General features: G+C 43.2%; 1 protein-coding gene across 3 annotated transcripts in view; it reads right to left on the bottom strand.

Annotated features, from left to right (window-relative positions):
- The window catches only part of evlb (Enah/Vasp-like b), a 43955-nt gene that overhangs the window by 16348 nt on the left and 5278 nt on the right, over positions 1 to 22329 (bottom strand). Inside the window, exon 1 of one of the 3 annotated variants that reach the window (XM_056405258.1) lies at positions 15708 to 16480. The exons of 1 other annotated variant lie outside the window; for it this stretch is intronic. In XM_056405258.1, coding sequence (XP_056261233.1) covers positions 15708 to 15802 — 95 coding nt within the window. In that variant the 5' untranslated portion in view covers positions 15803 to 16480. Of the gene's footprint in view, positions 1 to 15707; positions 16481 to 22329 lie in introns of those variants that run through there. One more of the 3 variants, XM_056405257.1, reaches the window with a different exon arrangement.

Below are 22329 nucleotides of genomic sequence, written 5' to 3'. Positions count from 1 at the left end.
GGACGCCCCAGCCAGGTTCATCGCTTTTCTGGTTTCCCCCCCGGAAACACTTCTGTTGTCATTTGTGCTACTTGCAGCGTATTTGTGTATTTGGTTGCACATGTGTTGTCAAATTGAATTTGCTTGTGTTTGAAAATGACGATCTATTCCTTTAAGAGGGACAGAGATTTTAATGCACCGATATTTTCAATTTTGCCATCCAGCTGTGTGAAAAATGGGACATAGAAACTTAAACATGCCTTGGTAAGATAAAGTATAAGGAATGTTCTCTATGCACGAGTGTGTGCTATTGGTGCACACACAGCATCGCACAGCAACACATTTATCCTCTCTGAAGATAAGTATTCTTGAAAAGAAGCACCAGACTAACATTAGGATAAAGAATACTAGCTTGCTTAGGAAAGCAGTAGGAAGCAGCTGAATCGTACAGGACCAGTATTCATTCAAACACAACAAATGCATTTAAAGAAAGAGGTAGAAATAACTTTCCCTCAGGTTGTGTCGTACACGTTATCTTGCATTAGTGGTTTTGATGTGCACACATTTGAAATCAGCTTGAGCCCCAGCAGGGCAACTGTGTTTAATTTATTTTCTTTAACTTGTCAACTCTGTTAATTTTTAAAAAGGAATTCTTGGCAACTAGCTGAAAATGGCATCGAAGGCCCAGAAGCATGAATAAATGAGGGTCTTGTGCTAAAAGAGACTTGAGCAGGAAAAACGGAGGAGACAGGGAGAAGGAGATGGAGTGGTGGAGAGAAAGAGAGAGAGAGAGAAAGAGAAAGAGAGAGAAGCTGTGAAGGAGCTGAGGCAACAAAAAAAAAAACAGTTTTTTTCTGACTGACAGTTATGGAACACACACACACACACACACACACACACACACACACACACACACACAAACAGCAACACACACTCTTACATGCACATATGCACAAATGTAGGAACCTACAGCAGTGTAGATCGGTCCATGCCACACTCGTTGAAAAATTAACAATTGCTCCGCAGCGCATGAATAAATCAGATGCTGAATTTACCTTGACAGCACACACTCATGCACAGGACATGTGCAAGTGCGGGACACAGACACACACTTTAAATGCCATCCTACTTGGTCTGCTCATGACCAGTTGGTGCTACAGTAAATTCAAGCTGACAGGGGCAGATGGAGAGATCTCAGGAATCATCTCCTCCAGTCACTTCCACAGAAACGGTCCAATCACAGAGCAGGATGATTGATGCAGGGCAGTCATAGACAAGTGTCGGCCCCTGCCCTCCATGTTCTGACCGGACACCCTGAAACTGCTATTTTTCAGTCAAGGATCAAACATAATCTCATCCCTCCATAACTTACAACATCACAACATAACCTCGCAGACAATAAAGACGACACCCACAGGATACTGAGCAACTGTATGCACGAGAAATATGCAGCTCTTTTTCGACTCTGATGTTCAGCTCTGCAACTGCTGCCTGTGATGAACTTGCTCTGAACAGAAAAATAATATTTTCAGTCTCACTATTTACTATTAGACTCAAACAGCACACACAGTCCAATCTCTGAGTCCCCTCCTCACATGTATCCTTGCGTGTCCTGTACAGGCCTGATTTGTAGTTTAAGTGACTTCATCACAGAATGATAATCATACGGTCGCTATTAATAGGTTTTACATTGGCTTTTCAGCATCAAACATGTTGAGTTAATAGGTTAGTGTGTCTATAAGGTTCAGATTAATGAGGATCTGTAATGATAAACATATGAATTATTCATCCACCCTGCTGAATGTTTGCAAGGTTGAAAAAAAACAAACAATTATTGCATCTTCAAAATGCACAAAGAAACACGGGCTCATTAAGTTGTTCTCCTCTGGGTCAGAGATCATCTCATGGTTAATGTGATGCTGTTTCACCCCAAACTCCTTCCATCATTTTTTAGTTTTTTTTTTCTTCTCAGTTTTCTTCTCCCACACGTGTCGGATTGCAATCATCATCATTTCACCGCAGTTCCTTCATCACTCATGAGGATATAAGTCTGCTCACACCTGGACCAGTCACATTCATTCAGTCTAACCGGCAGTGTCAAAGTGTTCAGTTCCCCTCTCTATTTCTGGTGCCAAACTTCCTGTCTGCCTGCACTAAATTTACCACTGCTAGCGTCACTCCTCTGATACGAGATGAACAGCACAACCGCCACGAGCCGTCACAGCGGAGGGACACGCTTTTGAATCAAACAGGTAGAGAAAAAAGAGGAGAGAGAAATGTGGTGGGAAATATACACATTCAATCCCCTGAAGCAGGAAACATAATTAGCACTTTGATCCTCTCCTCTGCTGATGAATTGCCAAAAAAACAGACAGAGGTGGAATTTGAATCTAACACAATAACTGCTTCGTAATGGCATTTTGCAAAACAGTAATTCTCACATTTATTTCTTTATTATATTGCTGTTGTGTCAACTGGATTTCTCTCTGGGACAAAAAAAAAAAAAGTACTTATCTATTCAGAATGTCATTGAAAACCTGAGTGGGTGTTTGACTCTCTGAACGGTTTTCTGTGTGTTTTCTATGAATCAGCACCAGCCACAAGGTCAGTCTAGTATCAGCAGCTCTGAGTCAGTAATGAGCCTTTGTTAAGTGAACATTATATAGAAAAGTATATGACTGTCATTCTCTCATGTGCATCTGCGCTGCTCTCTCTCTCTGTCTCTCTCTCTCTCTCTCTCTGTGTGTGTGTGAACCCACTCCTCTCAGTGTGTATAGCAGTGAGTGTTTTCACACGTCAATCCTGGGCTGTCTTACACACTCTTACACTAATCTGTGCTGTCAGAGGGTCTTGTATACGTCTCAGTCTCCGTCCACACAGCAGGCAGGCTGCAGCTCTTACACCACCCTGCAGACATCACAACATCAAAGCTATTGTGCTGCTCCACTTTCTGGGGCCTCCGTGCTCAAGGCAGCGGTGCGCTAACAACAAAGAAGAATCTGCCCCGAAATAGAAACACACACACACACACACACACACACACACACACACACACACACACACACACAGATTGCTGCATGCAAATATGGGTATATTCACAGTGTAGATTCATATTCTTGATCTACACCGGGTGAATGAGGAATGCAAAGGTCACCAAAACAAAGGTGGCTCAGGATCAAAACTAATTACTTTGACCAGTGGGTGTTATGATTGAGAAAATGATTTTTGCACAAGGCGGATCACACATGCATAATTTCTACTGTAGCTGGTGTGTGAATTCACCTTTAACGGCCTGAAAGTCAAACCTTTGTTTCTGCATAAATGTTTTTATCTGCATAAATCTTGTTTAAAGTAGATTCTGCAGTCAGTGCAGCAAACTGGTCTTTCACCAACAATCAGACCGGCGACTGTTAAAAGCGCTGTGCACCGTAGTTGGATGGACTTCATCTTCATGTACAACAAAGGCAACACACTCGGTGCCTGTGACGGATCTGTTGACACAGTGAACCCACAGAAACCAGCAGTGTGTGACTGATACTGCAGTGTTTGGGCTCTTATCTCTTGGCAGTGCGAATCGTGTTGATGAAACAGAAACACAAAGAGGAACTTTTACTGTGCACACTGGAAATTTGTCTTCGGCTTGACAGTGCTGAAGTGAGTAGAGATAACATAAGTGAAGTACAAAAAAACTACACGAAACAAGACAAGACATTGTGATGTAGAAACGTTAAAGACCAAAATGCCCGATTTTCCAGCTCAGCAGTGATTTAAAGACCAAACAAAGCTTCAGTCACAAAGAGACTCTTTGTTAAGGACATAAAAAGATGCAAAAGAGCATAATAACAAAACTTTCATCAAACTCTATCAACTGTTTGCCTCAAACAAACTCTCGTCATCAGTTTCTTCAGTCTATGATGACTTAGAAAATACATTTGTTTTTTTAAAAACATGAACACAAGCAAACACAAGCTGACAGACAATATTGTCCCTGAATGGAAACTTGCCAGTGGGCAGCAGTGACTGTCAAAAAGGAGATCAAAATATCCTAAACTGATCATTTAGCGGATTAAGCTTGAGCAGCGATTCTGCTGAATCCAGAACAAGATGTTAATACAAAACAAACCTCTCGACGACGCACATGAGAATCTAAGCAACAGAGCTGGAGTAAATTTGCCCTTTTGTCAGAAATGACAGGTGATCAGGGAAAATATTTTGTGACTCAACATAACTATAATTACAGATAAAGGAGGACGCCAGGCCATGGATTTGAAATATAGTGGTAAAACTTTGAAGTAAACAAGATGCACTTAAACATAACGCCTGTTAAAACACACACTCTCCACATGTGCCGCACGACAAGACTTGATCTACAGGCAGTAAAGTGTGAGGCTCTTCGGTGAAGTGTAGTGAAATGGCACATATGCATACTGTAATTGACTGCGCTCAGTCATCACTGAAGATTTTCAGTCCACTATCAGATATCGCTCAGCTTGCCACTCAAACGGACATAAAGTATGCGCATGCATCTGTGGGATCATAAAACCAGAGAGTTAGATCCAATCTGACTCTCACACAAACTTTCATTTCATTTGCAAACCAAATATTAGATTCTTCTCTGAGATTTGATGCTTCTCATTTACAAAAGCAACAGTCCCCCCTCAATACAGTCTCTACACGCTGCAGCAGCAATCTTGAGCAAGAGAATCAGCTCCATTATTTAGTAAGATTAGATAGCTCCAACAGTCCTGGCTAACACTGTGCACACTATGAGTCTGAGCTGACTTCATTCCCATCTCTCTTGTTCCCTTCAACAGTTTTTAAAGAATATTATTAAAGAATATTAACAGTTTATACAGTCCCTCCGGGTGTATGATGACAGAAAATCAATTTAAGATTTAACAATATTCAGCACTTTTTGTCCATCCCTCATTTACTTGATCACTGTGTACCTTGAGGTAGTAAAGATTTTTTTGTATTTATGGTTCAGTAGTAATGAAAGAGGAGGAGTGCAGGTCACAGAAAGTGCCTTTGTGTCCCGCAGCCAGCCGCTTAGAGGGAACGGCCAAATCCCGAGAGTTATCTGGCAGAACAATTGTCACCACAAACTGTTTGTCTTTTTGTCTAACTCCTTTACAAAATGCTCTGTTTTCCTAGACAGGGGGAAAATGATGGAGAATCCTCTGCCTGCAAACTGGCCAAAAACTTCTTGTATATGCATACAAGTTTGTGTGTGTGTGTGTGTGTGTGTGTGTGTTCTTTTCTGCACATGTGAGCATCATCTGCATGAAACATCAAAGCTGCATAAAGCAAAAAGAGCAGCTGACACCTTAAACATTTATAAGCTTGCCAGGGCAAAGCTACATTAGCAATGAGCCTGAGCCTGAGCTAAACCACAGCTTTCATAGAAAATGGGATAATTTGAGTTAAATCGCCACTGCAATCCAACCACAGGGGCCAGTTGGCACGATGAGGAGCCACTTTGATTAAATGACATTAATTTGTGCTCCCATCTGAGTCTCTAAACACTCATCTACTGTCAATTGCAACCTCAGGAAAGATGCACGATCAGTGACAGAGTTTGTCCCAGTTGCTGCTGCAGCTTCTGTGAAACTAGAGCTCGCTGTGTTGGATGTCAGCTGTGTTTGCTCTGCAAAAACGTACAGGGAGCTTGTTCTCCTGAAACTTTGTAAAATGATCAAAAAGTTTTGACATGCAAATGTATTCTCTGTGCATGAAAAATTCTACAAGGACAAGGAGAACTCAACAGCACAGCCTTAAAAAATGTTTTGAAGAAAGCAAATAAGTTACAGTATTTCTTAAGATGTTCTATTTTTAGCAGAAACTTCTCTGTTTCAGTTATAATCACCAACTTGTATTGTCCTTAAAAAACTTGAGCAAACAAGTATTAACAAGTATTAGCTTGTTAACTGACTCGGAGTAAAGCTCTGAAAACAGTAAATAGTAAGGAAGAAAAATAGAAACAAACTTGGGGATCTTTTGTGACTGAGCACTACCTCATCCCAGCTGGATAGCATGTTAGCATTTAGCTCACCAGCCAGGATTTTGATGTGTCACTTTGTGCTACGACCAGGGTTAATACAGCAATGGTGGATTTTGTGGGATTTGCAAAAAATTTGGTTTTCAATTTTAACAGCAGGATCAGTTGAGACAGTTGAGACTGCCACCAAATGGTTAAAAAATTTAAGAAATATCAAAAATAAAGAGCATTACATGACCACTAATATGTAATTATGGCAGTTTTTTTACACATTATTAATTGCGTAGTCTAATATTCACACACGAATGCAACTGCAGCACATCCCCTGTGGGCCAGTGAGGATGATTTGCGGCCAGCTGACCACTCATTTTCTTGCACTGTGATTAATGAAGATTGAGTTGATGAAAAACCATCATGTGTGTAACAGAAGACAATTTGTGGTGGTAAAAAGTATGTGCCTGAAATAAAACATATAGATTAAACATAATTCTGATCCAGTAGTAATGCCTGTGTATTTGATGCGAACACATTAATATGACCCTCCATCTTCAATAGAACCTGCAAATGAGATTCTAGCTTGACTCTTTCTACTTTCCAAAAGAATGCCTCAATTTATTTGTGTAAGAGAGGAGTTGAAATATAGCATTACATTGTGTGTGTGTGTGTGTGTGTGTGTGTGTGTGTGTGTGTGTGTGTGTGTGTGTGTGTGTGAGAGTGCATGTTTCTGTCCCATGGTATAAATCACTGTGTATTTATGTGTGGAAGCATGTTTATGCATGTATCTGTGAAAAATTGTTTCGCAGAAAGTAAACTGTCAGGCTGGTTTGCAGGCCAGTTACATAAGCAGCTTGCTTGCTTGCGTATTTGAGGTTTTGGTGGTGAACGGGGGGGAGGTGGAAAAAAAAATGAAGTAGGGAGACTAAAAAGAGACAGAAGACTCAGAAGAGAGAAAAATGGGCCTGCACTGACAGCAGACTTTCAAGCAGGCTGTCGGCTCTAATACAAACAGTTATAAAACGACCCAAACTGCTCAGCTTGCAAAGGAAAAGTCTAAAAATAACTAACCCTGGCTGAATTAGGTTACAAGTTGGTGTGGAAATCATAGTCACTCACTTTGTGCTTGTGTAAATGTTATAGTTAAGGAAAGACAATTTTGTGACCCAACAGAGAAGATGGGAAAGCTGTACCGTGACTCCGTAATAGTATTATTGTTGAATATGACACTGCACATTAGAACCAAAATAGAACAGCGGTTTTTAAACTTCATCTCTGTGGACTCAGAGTTTTAAATCATCTCTCTCTGGCCCAATTTTTGCAGGCATTTTGCAGGCTATTGCGCAAGCTAATCTAGCAGACTGTGCACTGTTTTAGACCACTGGCACAGTTGGGGACATTTCCTGTCAATATAATGTAGCCAGAAAATAGCAACATAGAGAAACATGCCGGTGTGTTTGCATGTTTCAGCCCATGAATCACAGATTGCATTTATTTCTGTTTTTAACCACGCTAGAGGCAGAGCAACGTGTCCTACACTTAGGTCCAGGCAAAATATCTAAACAACAACATTTGGATGGATTGCCATGAAATGTGGTTCAGACATCCAAGTCTAATGACTTCGGAGATCCCCTGATTCTTCCTCTAGTGCCACCGACATATCTTGACAGCTATTGGTTTGGCTGCCATATAATTTGGTACAGGTATTCAAGGTGTTTGTAGATAAATCCTGCTCACTTTGACATTTTTCTGTGGCTCCACTGGCAGATCAAAGCTTTCATTTATTCAGTGAAATAGCTTGATGGATTGGCACCGTGAGTGACGGAGGTTTTAAGTGACATATCTTGGCAACTATTGGACACACTTCCATAAAAGTTGGTACTCAAATATTCAAGGTCCCTAGAGGATAAATTCTGGTGACTTTAGAGGCCCCAGACTTCTCATCTAGTGCCATCATACAGACAAAATATACATTTGTACAATACTTGGGTTTATTTGGTTAATTGAGCTTGTGAATTCAGTGCTGTTCGGCAACTAATACTGAAATCTCTGAGCTTCCAACAAGCACTTCCTAGTCCTTCCATCATCCGAAGACAGAGTTGGAAGGTGGGAAAATCTATGGTATGCTTGGGAAAATAAGGAAAACACATTTATGAAACCTTCAGCAGAAAATATGTGTGAAGTACAGTATTCATTTCTATATTTATTTTTAATGCTGTACACCACTATGTGATGTGAAGCCTGCCACAAGACTAATTCAGAACCATGTTAATCAGACAGTGTGTGTCTGTGAGTGTGTGCGTGTGTATGGATGCACTTGAGTGTACTCAACTTGTGTGTATTTGAATGCATGCCAGAGCCTGGAGACCCTGTAGAGAAGATGCACACACGCACACACACACACACACACACACACACACACACACACACACACACACACACACACACACACACACACACACGGGACATCACATGCACACAAACACACACACCTAGATGCTACTGACGACCGCTGAGACCACGCAAGAACACGCTAATCTGTTGGCATGACAACTGGAGTGGAATATTCGCTTGGCCTAGAAAATATGGCTGTGAAGAAAAGATGAATGAGCAGTGAGATATAAATAAAAAACAGCAACATAAGCCCTGAGACTGTCTGCTCTTTAATTACAGGCCCCACTGTCTCTGCAACAACACTACACAATGGCCTGTCTCTCCTCGGATCATCAAATAACTGTCTCATGAGGCTACAACCATGCATTAGCACGGGTGTATGCATCCACAGGAGTGTGTGTAAGACAGTGTATGTACTGCTATGAAATATCATATGAGTCCTAACCGCTGTCCCGTCGCCTCGAAGGCAGACACGACAGCTTCTGCAGACCATAAAGGATATTTATGATTCTTTGCTGTGTCTAATGTACATGTTGGCTTGCTTTGGGGGTTTTGTTGTTCTCTTTTCAAACCACTAATAAAGCTTTAAACGTCTCTTACAGTCCACAGAGGTCATGTGGTACAGGCACAAGGAATAAAGCCACCTTCTGGTCTCATAAAACAGGTCTGAATTTATGGTTTAATTCCAGCTGAAAGCCCATGAAGAGAGTGCAAGGATGAGGTTTCTTTTACTGCTGCTCCACATGATCGCATAAAGCATTTAAGAGTTTCCTCAACTCCGAGCGCTAATGCTGAGACCTCTGAAAAGGCAGCACAGCGGTGGGGAAATCTGGCTAGGGAGGGCTGAAGCAAGAGGTTTTAATGTGAGATCAGGTGCTCTGAACTTTTATGTTTGGCCAAAACCTGCATGCATTATTAAGAATGATGCATGAGAAAATCTTGCCTTGAGATTAGAGTTTAAGTGGTGTGTTAGAGTTTCGTCAATTATGGTTTTGAGCCACATGTGCAAAATTTAAAAACTCCTGAAGGCGTGTTGTCACATCAGTAAAACGGCTGGGACAAAAGGTCTAAAATCGAGCTGGCTAGCTTACTTTTAACTGTTGTCATTACATCACATTGCATCCTCCCATCACTAGGAGAGGACGACAGGCGGAACAATAGAAATTAAAGAGAGGACTGTCTGTGTCTGACCTCACTTGGCTTATATCAGAGAGGGAGCAGAGAGAGTGGAAAATAACTGGGAGCCTCAGCGGTGGAGGATTTAGTCTTGGGATGGTCCTTTATGTCTCTGCAAAGACGGACAAATCCTGTGACATAACATAAGTATCGGCTGAGACAACACATGGTCAATAGATCCCTGATGAGTTGACTGCAGCATTAAACAAACAAGTTAATCTGCGGTGAACTGAGTGCAACCTGACACACAACTGAGATTTGATAAGGTGCATGCAGATCAGATCTGGATCCTGCAAGTGCATGAGGATCACCTTAAAGGAATAGTTTGACATTTTGGGAAATAGAGTTATTCGCTCCCTTGTTGAGAGTTAGATGAGAAGATCCATACCACTCGACCAGTCTGTCCATTCAATATAAAGATATAGTCAGCAGCCGCTTATCTTAGCTTAGCATAAAGACAGGAAGCAAGGGGATACCACTAGCTTGTTTCTGTCCAATTATAACAAAAAGCACCACAAGATAAAACGTGTTAATTAATGAGCATTACAGGTGCTGGTAGATGTTTCCAGTTTTTATGCTGAGCTAAGCTAACCTGCTGCTGCCTCCAGCTACATATTTGTTTTCACCAAGAAAGCAAATACGCAAACTATTCCTTTAAAAAACTTTTTAATTTCTTTTCCATGTGCGGCATTAAAGGTTTCAAATCCAGCAAGTAGCCAAGACATTCCAGTCTAGTTTGCTCTTCGTGGGAATCTTGATCTTGGCTTAACGAGCGTTTGCTGGAATGTTTAATACCAAGTCTAGAGCCTCGGGCCGTCCTCATCTACCTCCAACTGCAGCCGAGTGCTACTGTAAACATATTAGAGGACTCAAACTTTGTTGACCTCCACTGCTGAATGTGTGTGCATGCATGTAGGGATGTCAGTCATTCTCCCAGTCAGCCCAGGCACGAACCTACGAATCAAACGGTTGGGCAAAGACGTTCAGACCCCATGCTGAGCGGAAGAGAGACAGCAAGGAAAAGAGGGATGAACTATGGAGAGCCAGATAGGAGAGGAGAAAAAAGAAATGAAGACAGAGGAGGCAGAGAGATACAGAAGATATGGAGTACAGCGAAGAGCGGGGGCGGATTTAAAAAATGCATGCGTCTCCATTTGGTAGAGGGGAAGAAGTTTCCCAGCTGAGAGAAGACAGTAGGTGAGAGCGTAACTGGAGCATTAACACTCAGACTGCCTAAAAGAAACACTTCCTCGTCCGTGGAAGGAGAAAGCGTTGAGGGAAGGGGAAAACGGAAGCTGTGGAGATGCCCTGAGGCTGCGCTCTCTCTCCCCCATGATGCTATTTAACTGCTGCTACTTACTGTGGAGCCTCGCACACAAACACACACACAAACACAAGCGCACACAACGCAGACATGTTCACATGTGATCCATTTTACAGTTGAGCGTTTGCTGAGGGCCATTAGGTTAAGTGCTCTCTATTGCAGACCACAGCAGGACCTGATAGTCTGCATATCTCACGCACTCACTCACAAGCATCTGTAATTGGCAGTCTCATCCTTCTCTGAAAAACACACAGACCGATCGTGGACATGCGGTCATCCTATTTGTGCCACAGATCATCAGTCAGCGGATTCAACGACCCAGAATATTTTACAAATTTCCAGTAGTGCTTTCTTATATCTGACATGCAAGTGCAGTGGACACCATCTCTAATCTGTCAGACCACGCTCCGCTGAGGGAATAGCACAGACATTTGGTCTCCTCTGGGAATCCTGAAAAACAGAAAGCCCTTGCATCAACCCAAGACATAATCCTCAAGCAATAACTTACATTACAGCAGCTCTAGGATTTAAGTCAAAGGCTTTCAAGGTGAATGAAGTGGGTGAGCTGAAGGGAGAATCGGCCAGTACAACTGAAATCCTTCTTTTTTTTTTTTTAAGTGGGGGTGGGGAGGTCAGAAAATCCAAAGATATCTTGATTTAATCAGACACTAGGGAAAAAAGCAACGATCCTCTCTTCTCATCCTTTCCTTTCATGAAGAACCTTATCTCCTTGTTGTTACACAGCCACAGGCCATGTTGAGGTAAGTTGATGAAAAATGACCTGTGACTTTCTAGCTGAACACAACACGTTTCTCTAAACTGAACAACAAAGTGGGCCGATTTTCACATTTCAGCACGTCACAGCAGCAACAGCACAGGTGTGATTGATAAACATTAACGACCGCATTCCATTTAGGTGAGCTACTTCCAGTGTCCCGGTTGTTCATGCTGGCTCGCCGTCATGACTGGGCCCATCGTTAACAAAAATTTGTTTCACCTGTGCTTCTCCTTCTCTGACGAGTCACAAATGTTAGCAGTGAAAAAAGGTCTACAGTCAAGGTTTGTCACTTCCAAAACTATTACTACTAATTCAAAAATATGATTTGACAGCGCTATCAGCAGGGCCATGCCAGTGCTGTTAAATAAATGATTCATTTGAGCATCTTCTAATCTTCCAGTGCTATGGTTAAGGTTTACTTAGGTTTAAACCTAAAACTAGTTTGCTCAGGTTAGCAAAAGATTGTCACGGTTAAATGAAACCAAATATTACTACCAACAGGAAATAGGAAAGAAAGAACAATCTCTCTTATCACGATTTAATACTTTTCTGACCCAAAAACCCACCCTGACCTCGAAGCAATTTCGCAGCTGCAGTTTCATAAAGCTCCTGCCTTTACTTGTGAGGAGATATGTCATGAGAACCAACACTTCAGCGCCAAGTTAATGCCAATATTCTGAAAATGTGACATCATTTGCGTCGTCTGAAATCAAACTCAAAGAGAAGGAGACCGCAGGCACCATATGACTTCTGCAAGGAAAAAAACACAGCAAGATTCGTGTATAGAGATATTTTGTATTTGATCACATCTGATCAACAGGGACGAGTTATAGGCAACCAAAAGCCAGTATGCAAACAGTGTCACAGAGCATTTCATATGAAAGGAGGAAACACCTCAAACTTATCTAAGCACCTCAAAGACAGGCATCTGGATCTGCACACTCTGAGTTTCACTTGTTAACTTTGTGTTGTCAAACTTTTCACGTCCTAAAATGTTTCCATTATTATTTGTGAATTGCGACAGCTGGCATCTGTTGTAGCAACACTCCACACACAACGTTCACAAAGGCTAACATTATCTTGTTTAGGCTAACGTTTGTGGTTAATAGTAGTTGATTTAGCTAAAATCTTGCTTGTTACATTATCTATTGCTATGTCGACTGGAGTTCCAGCGGTGAATCACACCTGACGGGAAGAGCGGCTAATAGCTAATGGCTGATGGCAGCTACCTGATAGCTAGTTTCAGCACCGCCACATCACTAATGGTATTATCGCCAATGTTAACATTGGTTAAAATAAAAAATATAAAATAAATAAATAATTAAAAAAAAATTATTATTTGGCATTCAGATTTAGTGAACTTTTTTCTCTCTCTCTGTTTGACTCAGACAGAAGCATTTGAAATATTTTAGTAATTTTTTTAAAGTTTTTGTTTTTGCCAATAAAAATCAAAACACGTGTCCAACAAAATAGGCTGCTTTGCTCCCTAACAAGCAGCTGAAAATTGACATATAGACCATTAAACTGAAATTATGAGCTGCTTTAAAAACTTTTTTTTTCATACAGTCTCACACACACACAGATACACACACACACACAACACTTTACCAAGCAGGCTGGGCTTCTGCTTGCAGCCTGAGGAGGCACTGAAGCAGCAGGCCTCTTTCTCTCTCTGTCTATTTGTTTTTTGTATGTGTGCATCTCTGTGCATACATGTACTCTTTGTGTATGTGTGTTCTCATGGATAGGCCAGAGCTGGTTGTCATGGTTATCTGGCTATACTGTGGCTAAGTCTACCTCGGTCACCATGGAGCCCAGGCTGTCTCTAATATCCCAGCATCCCTCGCAAAGGTTTTTCCAAGGCGTGTGCCATGCCGAAACCATGATCAAAAATATTTTCATTTCTTTTTTCCACAATCACACCAGCTCCTCTTTTCTCCTCTAATTCCACATCCATCCATCTGACCGTTTCCTTCTCACATTTACAATTCACTCTCTTTTCCTTTTGCTTAGCTTTGCTTTTCTCACCATCCCCCCTCTCTCCCCTGGTCTTGTATTTTCTCTCCCTCTCATCCAATTTCCCTCCTCTCCCTCTCTCTTCCTCTCTGTCTCTCTTGGTTTCTCATTTTTCTATCTCCAATCTCTCTTCGTCTCCTTCCCTCTCACGCCAGCTCTAATAAACTCGCTTTGTTAATAATATGGATTATGCTGCTGCGTAGCTGTATCCATTTCCTGCTCACAGTGTGCTGAACTTTAACATTTAGGAAAAATATGAAAAGTGATTACTCTGCAGAGGAACAGATACAGCAGCCTGTTTGTTTATGTGTGTGCAAAAAATTCTCTCTGCCTGTTAAAGTGAGTATTCACTGCATAAAATCTGATTTGTGGAAATTTAATATTGCTTAAGGGCTTGAATTGGTTTTGTGAAAACACATCACACTTGAAACCTCTTTAATCTCTATGAATGCACGCAGGGTTTGTGTGTGTATGTGTGTGCCGCCCTTATGTGTCCCTCTCGCAGCCAAGAAGAGAGGTGTGAGGCACAGCCGGAAATGTGCGAGACTGTAGTTTTTTAGTTGTTTTTTTTTCCATTGAAGCTGCAGTCGACACACACACACACACACACACACACACACACACACACACATCAAACACTGATATTTGCTGACATTTTCTGATGTTTGCTGATGTGGTCATTTCATAGAAAGCCACTGAGGTGAGGCAACAGTGGATCGAACCTCTTTAATTGTTTATTAGCCTTTAAACAGGGAAAATAAGACTTCTGGCCAAAAACCAAAACACTAACATGGGTTAAAGAGAGCAGGCATGACATGTATGGAACCACACCAGAGGTGACAAGATGATAAATTAAGTCATTCCCCAGGGTAACTTAAATGAAGTGAGCAAAGCTGCAGCTCTATTTCGTTTTCCCCTTATTTTGTAATACAGATAATTTAAGAATTGGGTACACGGTTTCATTGTGTTCTCTGTCTTTCCCCTGGTGATGCTGCCCCGCTGTGAACGGACTCAGACTCCCGTGGCGCCATCGGGAAGCTCGGCCAGGCCGCGATAGTGACACGCTGTAGCCCCATAAAGCTGCTCCAGCCCGGAGCACCGGCCAAACTAAAAAGCTGCTTAGTGTGGCAAAACTCTAGCTGAGTCCCTTAAAGCTGCACTAATCAGAGCTGTTAGAGGAGGAATCGTCAAATGTATCGCACACCAGATTACAAGGAAATCTACAGCTATGGATGCAGAGATGGATGGATGGATGGATGGATGGATGGATGGTGATGGATACAAGACATATGGCAAAAATAATAACATGTGCTTCATTTACGTGAGAAAACAAACATTTTCTTGTGTGGACGTCACGCAGCATCAGGTCTGACTTCTTACACGCCTGAATGCAATAGCTCCATTCTGCACAATTACACCTCAACAAGACAAAGAGCAGGGAAGCTGTTGCATATCTGAGCATGCGTCTTTGAGCGCTCTGCGACCATGACGGCAGGCGTCGGCTGTGGATTCAACAAGCCACCCTGAGCACTTTTTTTTGATTGGAGAGGAAGAGTGGCAGAAAAAGAAAGCGAGAGATGCAAACACAGAGAACAAAAGAGCCACAGAGGCAGCCAACAAGAGGGCTACAGCGGCCACAGGGCCCTGGATGCAAACATAACACAACTGCGGCACTGTTACCCCCTCCGTCCAAACTTGGCAAGCTCCTTCATAGGCCATCAATGCCCTCTGCTTCTCCCAGGAGCCTAACACTTTTCTGCACAGCTAGCTAACACATTAGCATGCAGCCCCATCCCCCTGCAAGGGCAACCAGCCGCTCACAGCAGCACTCATCATACACAGAAACGCTTCATATGCAGCAGCTGGGGATCTGTTGGACAATCATGAAGCTCTAGCTACATTTTGGGTGGATCTAAAAGACACCTGATACTGACAAAAGCAAATGTAGACATAAGACCTGGACGGCTCCTCCATTCAGGAATGAGCGATGGATCTCTTATCTATTGGCGGATCCATCATAAACACCTTTCCCGCCCTTGGAGGCTTACCTGACTTTGAACTCAGTGAGCTGCGGCTGTGCCCCCGGTTCAGCACAGTAGATCTGGGGGAAGTAAAATCGGTGTGACTGAAGGTTGATGTCCATGGTGTCCACACGCAGCGGACACACAGGTCAGCCCTGCTCCGCGGCTAAAAATAAAATGGAACAAATGTCTGTATTTGTTGTGTCAGTTGCTTTTTCCTTTGTCTTTTTCTTCGTCGCTGACAGTTTGACTAAAGGTCGGAGTTCACTGGAAGCATCCCCAGTCACCTTCTCCCCAAATTGTTGCAGGGCTACAGAATGCTACCGCCAGGAAGGCATCCCCCTCCTCTTCGTATCCTCCGTGCACTCAACATTCAATCACCTCTGCTGCCCGGGCACACACAGGCACACTAACCTATTTCCCCACTAGCAGCCACTGTACACTCAGCAGCTGTGAGCACAAGAACAAAGATGACTTCAGTAAAAGATGCCGCCTCCTAAAGAATCAGGAAACACCAAAAATAATCCTGGTTTTTCAGTCAAAAATTCATCCTTGAGAAAGTAGAGATGCAAAATTAGTTAAAAATTGACAAAAAAATTTGAACTGTGGGAGAAAGAGAGGCTTAAAAATGTGAGAGTATCCCTCAGCCACATACAGAGGAGACTGAATGGGAGATAAGAGTCCTTTGGTTTTTACGCTTCAGAGACAGAGGAAGGGGGGAAAGAGAGAGAGATGGAGATAGAGAGAGATTCCCGGTGCTGTGAGGCGTTGCCCTCGCACTGCCTCTCCTCTCTGTGTCTCATTGGATTACCTCCTCCCTCTCACCCCCCCCCTTCCCTCCTCCTCCCTCCATCCCTCCCTTCCTCCCCTCCCAGCTGTGACAAGAGCGATGGGCCGCCAGCCCCAGAGGCTGCTGGTCCTGCCCCTCCTCCTCCTCCTCCATCTCACCGCTCTCTCTTCCTCCTCCTCTCACCCCCCCCCCCCCCCCCCCCCCCCCCGCCTCCCACTCTCCGTGCCAGGCTGCAGGATTGGCCGAGGCGAGGATGCGTAAGCCCACATGGAGAGAGGGAAGAGAGGCGAGGAGGAGGAGCAACAGATTTTAATTCATCTGATGGTTCCCGTCTTTTCTCGCATATGATTTGAGGTGGCATGCCAAGCTTGGGTGGAGCTCTGGATGCAACACAGTCTCTCTCAAACACACACACACACACTGATCTGACACCTTATACTGGATGTTCATTAACAGAAAAGGGCACAGGTGGAGAGAGCAAGGGCAATACAACCTTCTGTTGAAACTTGGTTCAATTGGCTGTGAACACAATGAATGTAAACCACACACATGGTGATACACGTACATAAGCTGTAAAACTGAATGAAATTAAATGAAATAATGCATCAGTGTGACATGGGTCAGACAATAATGAGCAACCAAATTTGAGTGTGTAATGCCAACGTTTGCCCCTTTAATATTCCCCTGCTCCATGTATCCAACGCATGTAGATTAAATGTGATATAAGTGGTGTGTGTGGCCATAACACTAATCTTCTGGGTAGCTTCCACATCACAGCGGCTTGCCAGTAACAAATAAATCCTTCCCATATTTACTGTACATCCTCCGACATCCCAGGAAAATATCCCAGCCGTGGTCTCTTTCTAGTACTGTTCACCCCGCTCTCAACACCCACATCTGCCCTGCTGTGTTTTGCCAGGAGCCAATTTGATTGATTGGACTAACTATAGAACTGTTGGATGACATGGTTTGCTCTGTAATCGGTGTGGACGGCAGGGAACATGGCAATTTGACAGCAATTCAGTGAAGTTTACTTGCCAGTGTTTTGTCACAAATCTTTGTGCCAATAAAATTTCATCCTTGTTCCTCTTACATCCGTGTGAAATAAGTTCTCATATTTGTAAGACCCCGGAAAAACATACTTACTTCAAGTTGCAAATGTCTGCTTACAATAAGTTGCATCATGTCGCCTTCTCGCAGGAATGAGGCTTCATTACAGCTCCACAGCAATGTCTGCGCAGAATTAGAGAGGTACTCCAGAAATTCAGTATTGCACTTTGGAGGCTTGGAAGAGTCACGTTTAACAAAAAGCTCCAAAATCATACATTTCCCATAATGCAACTCAAAAGCATCTACTGTTAGACTTCCATTACCTGGTAAACGCCTCTGTCTTACTAACTCCATGCCTCCCGTTTAGAAAGACTTCTGGTTGTGGTACAGGCCAGAATGACCTTAATGACATCACCAGGGTTATTTCCTATGAGCTCCTCTGAAGCTTCATGTAGGTTAAACATCTGTTTTCACAGGCTGAGCGGTAATCCTCATGAACTTCAAAATAAAACTTATTCTGCCTTTGTCTTTTAGTTTTTTTTGTTTGTCTTCCACTATGACATACTGCACACAATACAATACACAACTGTTGCATCCCAACGCTCATTTCAGTTGCTGAGACCAGAAGTCTTTCAGGTCAGACCACCACTGGGCAGATGTTGTATAATCTGATTTCTGTAATTAAGCATCTAGTCTCCAACTGAGACCCAAAATTAATTTTCTTAATACAAGCCAAAACAAATCTGCTGAAGCAGTGAAATGATTTAATCAGTTTCTGATGTGAATCAAGTCTTTTCAGAAATGTAAAATCCGTGGCATGTGTGTCAGTTTCTCTGCCAGCATCTGTCTCTGGAAAATTCATGACACAAGAGACTCTACAACATAAATGATTCTCACTCGACCGGTACTGGCAGCATTTTGTCTTGTTTTCTGTAAAATAAGAGGATAAAGTTGAATGTGAGACAGAATCGCTTCTTGAAAGGACGTTTTTTTTTCCATGTGTGAGGTTTTATATGGGTTATTGTGAGGTTTTATATGGGTTTACACACTACGTGAACTATTCCCGTGGCCAGTATGTGTCCACACAGAGTTGTGCACAGGACAGTGAAATCAATTAATGACATGCTTTCCCACTGAATCTGCAGCACGCCATGGGCAGCAGTCTTATGTCCTAAACTCCTCAGTGACTAACTTTGAAACGGTAGCAGCACAGTGGACGATTTCGATTGAAGCGAACGCATGAATACTTTCTCTCTGTGAAAAGGCAGAAAAAAACTGTGAAGGACTTGTTTACCATCGTATTCTACATGTCACGATGGACGATGTAAGAGTCTGTGTCTCCTTCTGAGCAAAGGGGAAATTGTGTCACCGAGCAGAAAGCACAAGAAAAACTAGAGGAGGTAAAAAAAGCAGCAGAATGACAGATCAGGGGTCACAGATGGGGGAGAGGAGAAGAATGGTTTTACAATAAAGAGATGAGGGTGGGGGAAGAGAGGGGAAGGGGATAGAGGAGAGGACAGATGGACAGACAGGTAGAGAGTTAAATGCCTCCAGTGTGATGGATAAGCTGGATGGAGAGAGAGAGAGAGAGAGAGAGAGAGAGTCAGGGTAAGGGCAAGAACGTGGGGGAGGGAAACAGAGGAGAGATAAAGATGGAGACAGAAAAGAGGAGAGGGTGAAAGGATGAAAGGACATCCAGCCTCCACTTACACTTACAGTACACCCATCCCCCACCCCTCTCTCTCTCTCTCTCTCTCTCTCTCTCTCTCTCTCTCTCAGGTTAGACCTATGCTAATCCTCAAAGCCACATACCTCCGTTTCCATTGACTGTGTGTGTGTGTGTGTGTGTAAAAGAGAAAGAGAGATAGAGATAGAGAGAGAGAGAGAGAGAGAGAGAGAGAGAGAGAGAGAGAGAGAGGGCAGCAAAATGAGTATCAGCCTGGCTATTAGCATACAGCAGGAGGTATGGCCTTCTGTCGGTCACACAGCATGACTGAGTGAAGGTGTGTGTGTGTGTGTGTGTGTGTGTGTGTGTGAGAGAAAGAGAGAGAGAGATGGAGTGAGGCAGGGAGGACAAGATAGAAGGGGGGGGGTGTGTGTGACAGAGCTTTGGGGTGAATGAAATGGGTGAATCACCCAAAGCAAAGGGAACGATGCTGATGAGCGAGTGTAGGGAAAATGTGCACACATGCAGCTACAGGCTGTAAAGCTAGGAGGGTTTTGAGTTTCAGCTCCTTTACATGGCCAAACTCAAACACATGACTCACTGGAAGCTGCTGTGTAGTCACTTTTAAGAAGCATTTATAAGCACAGCACAACGGCACAATCCAGTCCAATGCAGTTCATATTTGACTTTACAGGTGATGCAACGCCGCAGAGATCTCAGACCGCAGAATGAACAAAAGCAGATGTTGTCAGAGGATACACAAAGCTAATGACATGTACTCCTGTGTGTACTCCGATGAGCACTAGGTTACCTTTATTATAAAGCCATTGTAAATTGTGCAGATCATGTCCAACATCGAGTTCAAGATTTACGGCTTCTGAAAATACTCGTGTCTGACTGGTTGGTAGGTGCCTGCATTATTTGCCTCTGTCTCCCACCTCATTCATTTTATGTATCAGGCCACCTCTTAGTGTATTTAATTCTGCCTGAGTGTGAGGATGTGCAGTTGTCCAGCATCTGGCATCACTGTGATGTAAGCTTCGTGAAAGAGCGTAAAAATTTTGCATGAAACATCTGCATCCGCTCCACAGTGAATTTAACAAAACTTCATGCTGACATACTTACATGTCTGTTTCCTATGATTCATACACTGACACACACTGACACACGCTGACACACACACCACATGAAGGCACTGTCACCGAGTGGACAAGTCACTCACTTGCATAGATGACGATGTGTGGTATGTGCACATAATATGCCCCCCCCCCGCCCACACACACACACACACACACACACACACACACACACACACACACACACAGAGTATATATAATACACACATTTAATAGAGAATCCAATATTTACAAATGCTAAGCACCAACTTCCTTTAAAATCTGTCTTAAGAAATGAAGAGTCTTGATATTTATACATCTTCACTTTCATTCTGGAGGTTGTTCTTTACCTGCTGGACAGTTCAACTGCTCCTCTTTTATCCACTGCACTTGTCTTCTGTGGTTTTCCAGGTCATTCCAGGTCATTTCTTGCTACTACGCTGAGCCCAAGTTGATTAATTGACTTCAACACACACACTTTTTCAGTAATGTTTCTAATTTGCTCTGATATTTCAGCCTCATGACATCATGTTTTACCCGCATCGACACAAATGACCCCGTGACCTTGACGTCATGACAACATGACACACACCCACGAAGCCCCAAGAAGCACTTGAGCAGCCAGTCGTTTAGCTGGTTCGCTAAATAAAGAGTCTATGGTTAAAAACAGCTAGGATTCCTACACAGTTCACCGCTGTGGATGTAAACACAGTCAAATTAAAGCTCAGTCGTGGCACTTTGACCTCATTGTCAATGTTCTAATCCAATGTCTCCAGTGGAGACAAAACAACAAAAATGTGTCACTGTCCGAATACATACAGATTACACTGTACGTTTTTCTTGCTATCCAGTCACATGTAGTTCTGTATAATCCAATCTGACTCCCCACTCCCCCCTCATCCCCACAAACACCCACAATCCACCTGTATGCAGTCACGCTATACGAGGTAAAGTGAGGGGGAGAAAGAAAGGGGATTAAATGAGTGTGAGAGGTGTGACAGATAGGAGTCTAAAGATCTCTGACGTTTCCTGTCCTCTTTGTTAACTCACACTGGCTCATCCTCACAGGCCTGGGGATTGAATTTCAGCTGCAAACAAATGCGAGCGCGCACACACACACACACACACACACATACACACACACACACACACACGGAGGCAGCATGCACACACCGTCTGACTCACATGAGCCGATCATTTTAATTACGCCACACACCAATGGGAGCTGGCAGGAGATACAGAGGGGGAAGGGAGACGGAGCGGGGGAAAGGAAGAGCGAGCGATTTCCCTCTCATTCACAAAGATTTGATTACCTCTCTCTCTCTTAAACACACGCGCGCGTCTGTGTAGATCAGCCTCGTCGCTCTGCCTCCTGATGCCTCAATGTGCATAATTATGACTCATGAGCCACACTGTTTTCACCCAGAATGCACCGTGTTATTATATAGATTCACAACAGAGACAAGACATGTGACCTCGCACCTGACACTGGATGTATCATAGTGTGCAACATCCTTCTCCATTTTGTGTTGCGTGTGTCGGACTGTGTTATGACAAAACGTGGCTGTTATTACTCACAGATGTGCCGTGGCTGCAGCATCATGGTACAATGTGTGCGCTACAGCTTCTGCAACATATAAATATATGCAAGTCACTGGAGGTCCATTAATTTTCCCTGAGCAAACAGAGAAACTAAACAGCGATCAGCCAGCGACTTGCACTGAACTTTCAGCGTTCACTGTCACACATGTCTGTTTATTCTCGTTCCTGCCCCATTAACAAAATCTTTCTCAGGAAGCTTGGTTTACAGAGTAACTGGCAAGAGCAAAATGAATGCGATAATTGATGACAGGCAATAAAGGCATCGCAGCTCTGTAGAGAGACTACAGGACTGAAAGCCCGCCTTGCCGCCTGGTTTATGTTCAGTGGCTACATGTTTTCCAGTCCAGTGTGGCACACAAGTCAGAGGGAGGTGGTCGGGGTGGATGATGGGTGTACAAATCACAGGGCAGAACATCTGGCCAGAGG

This window comes from Seriola aureovittata, chromosome 19 (assembly GCF_021018895.1).
Source record: "Seriola aureovittata isolate HTS-2021-v1 ecotype China chromosome 19, ASM2101889v1, whole genome shotgun sequence".
Lineage (NCBI taxonomy): Eukaryota > Metazoa > Chordata > Actinopteri > Carangiformes > Carangidae > Seriola > Seriola aureovittata.
Note: the sequence above shows the minus strand (reverse complement) of the source record. Positions and strands in the feature narration are given on the sequence as shown.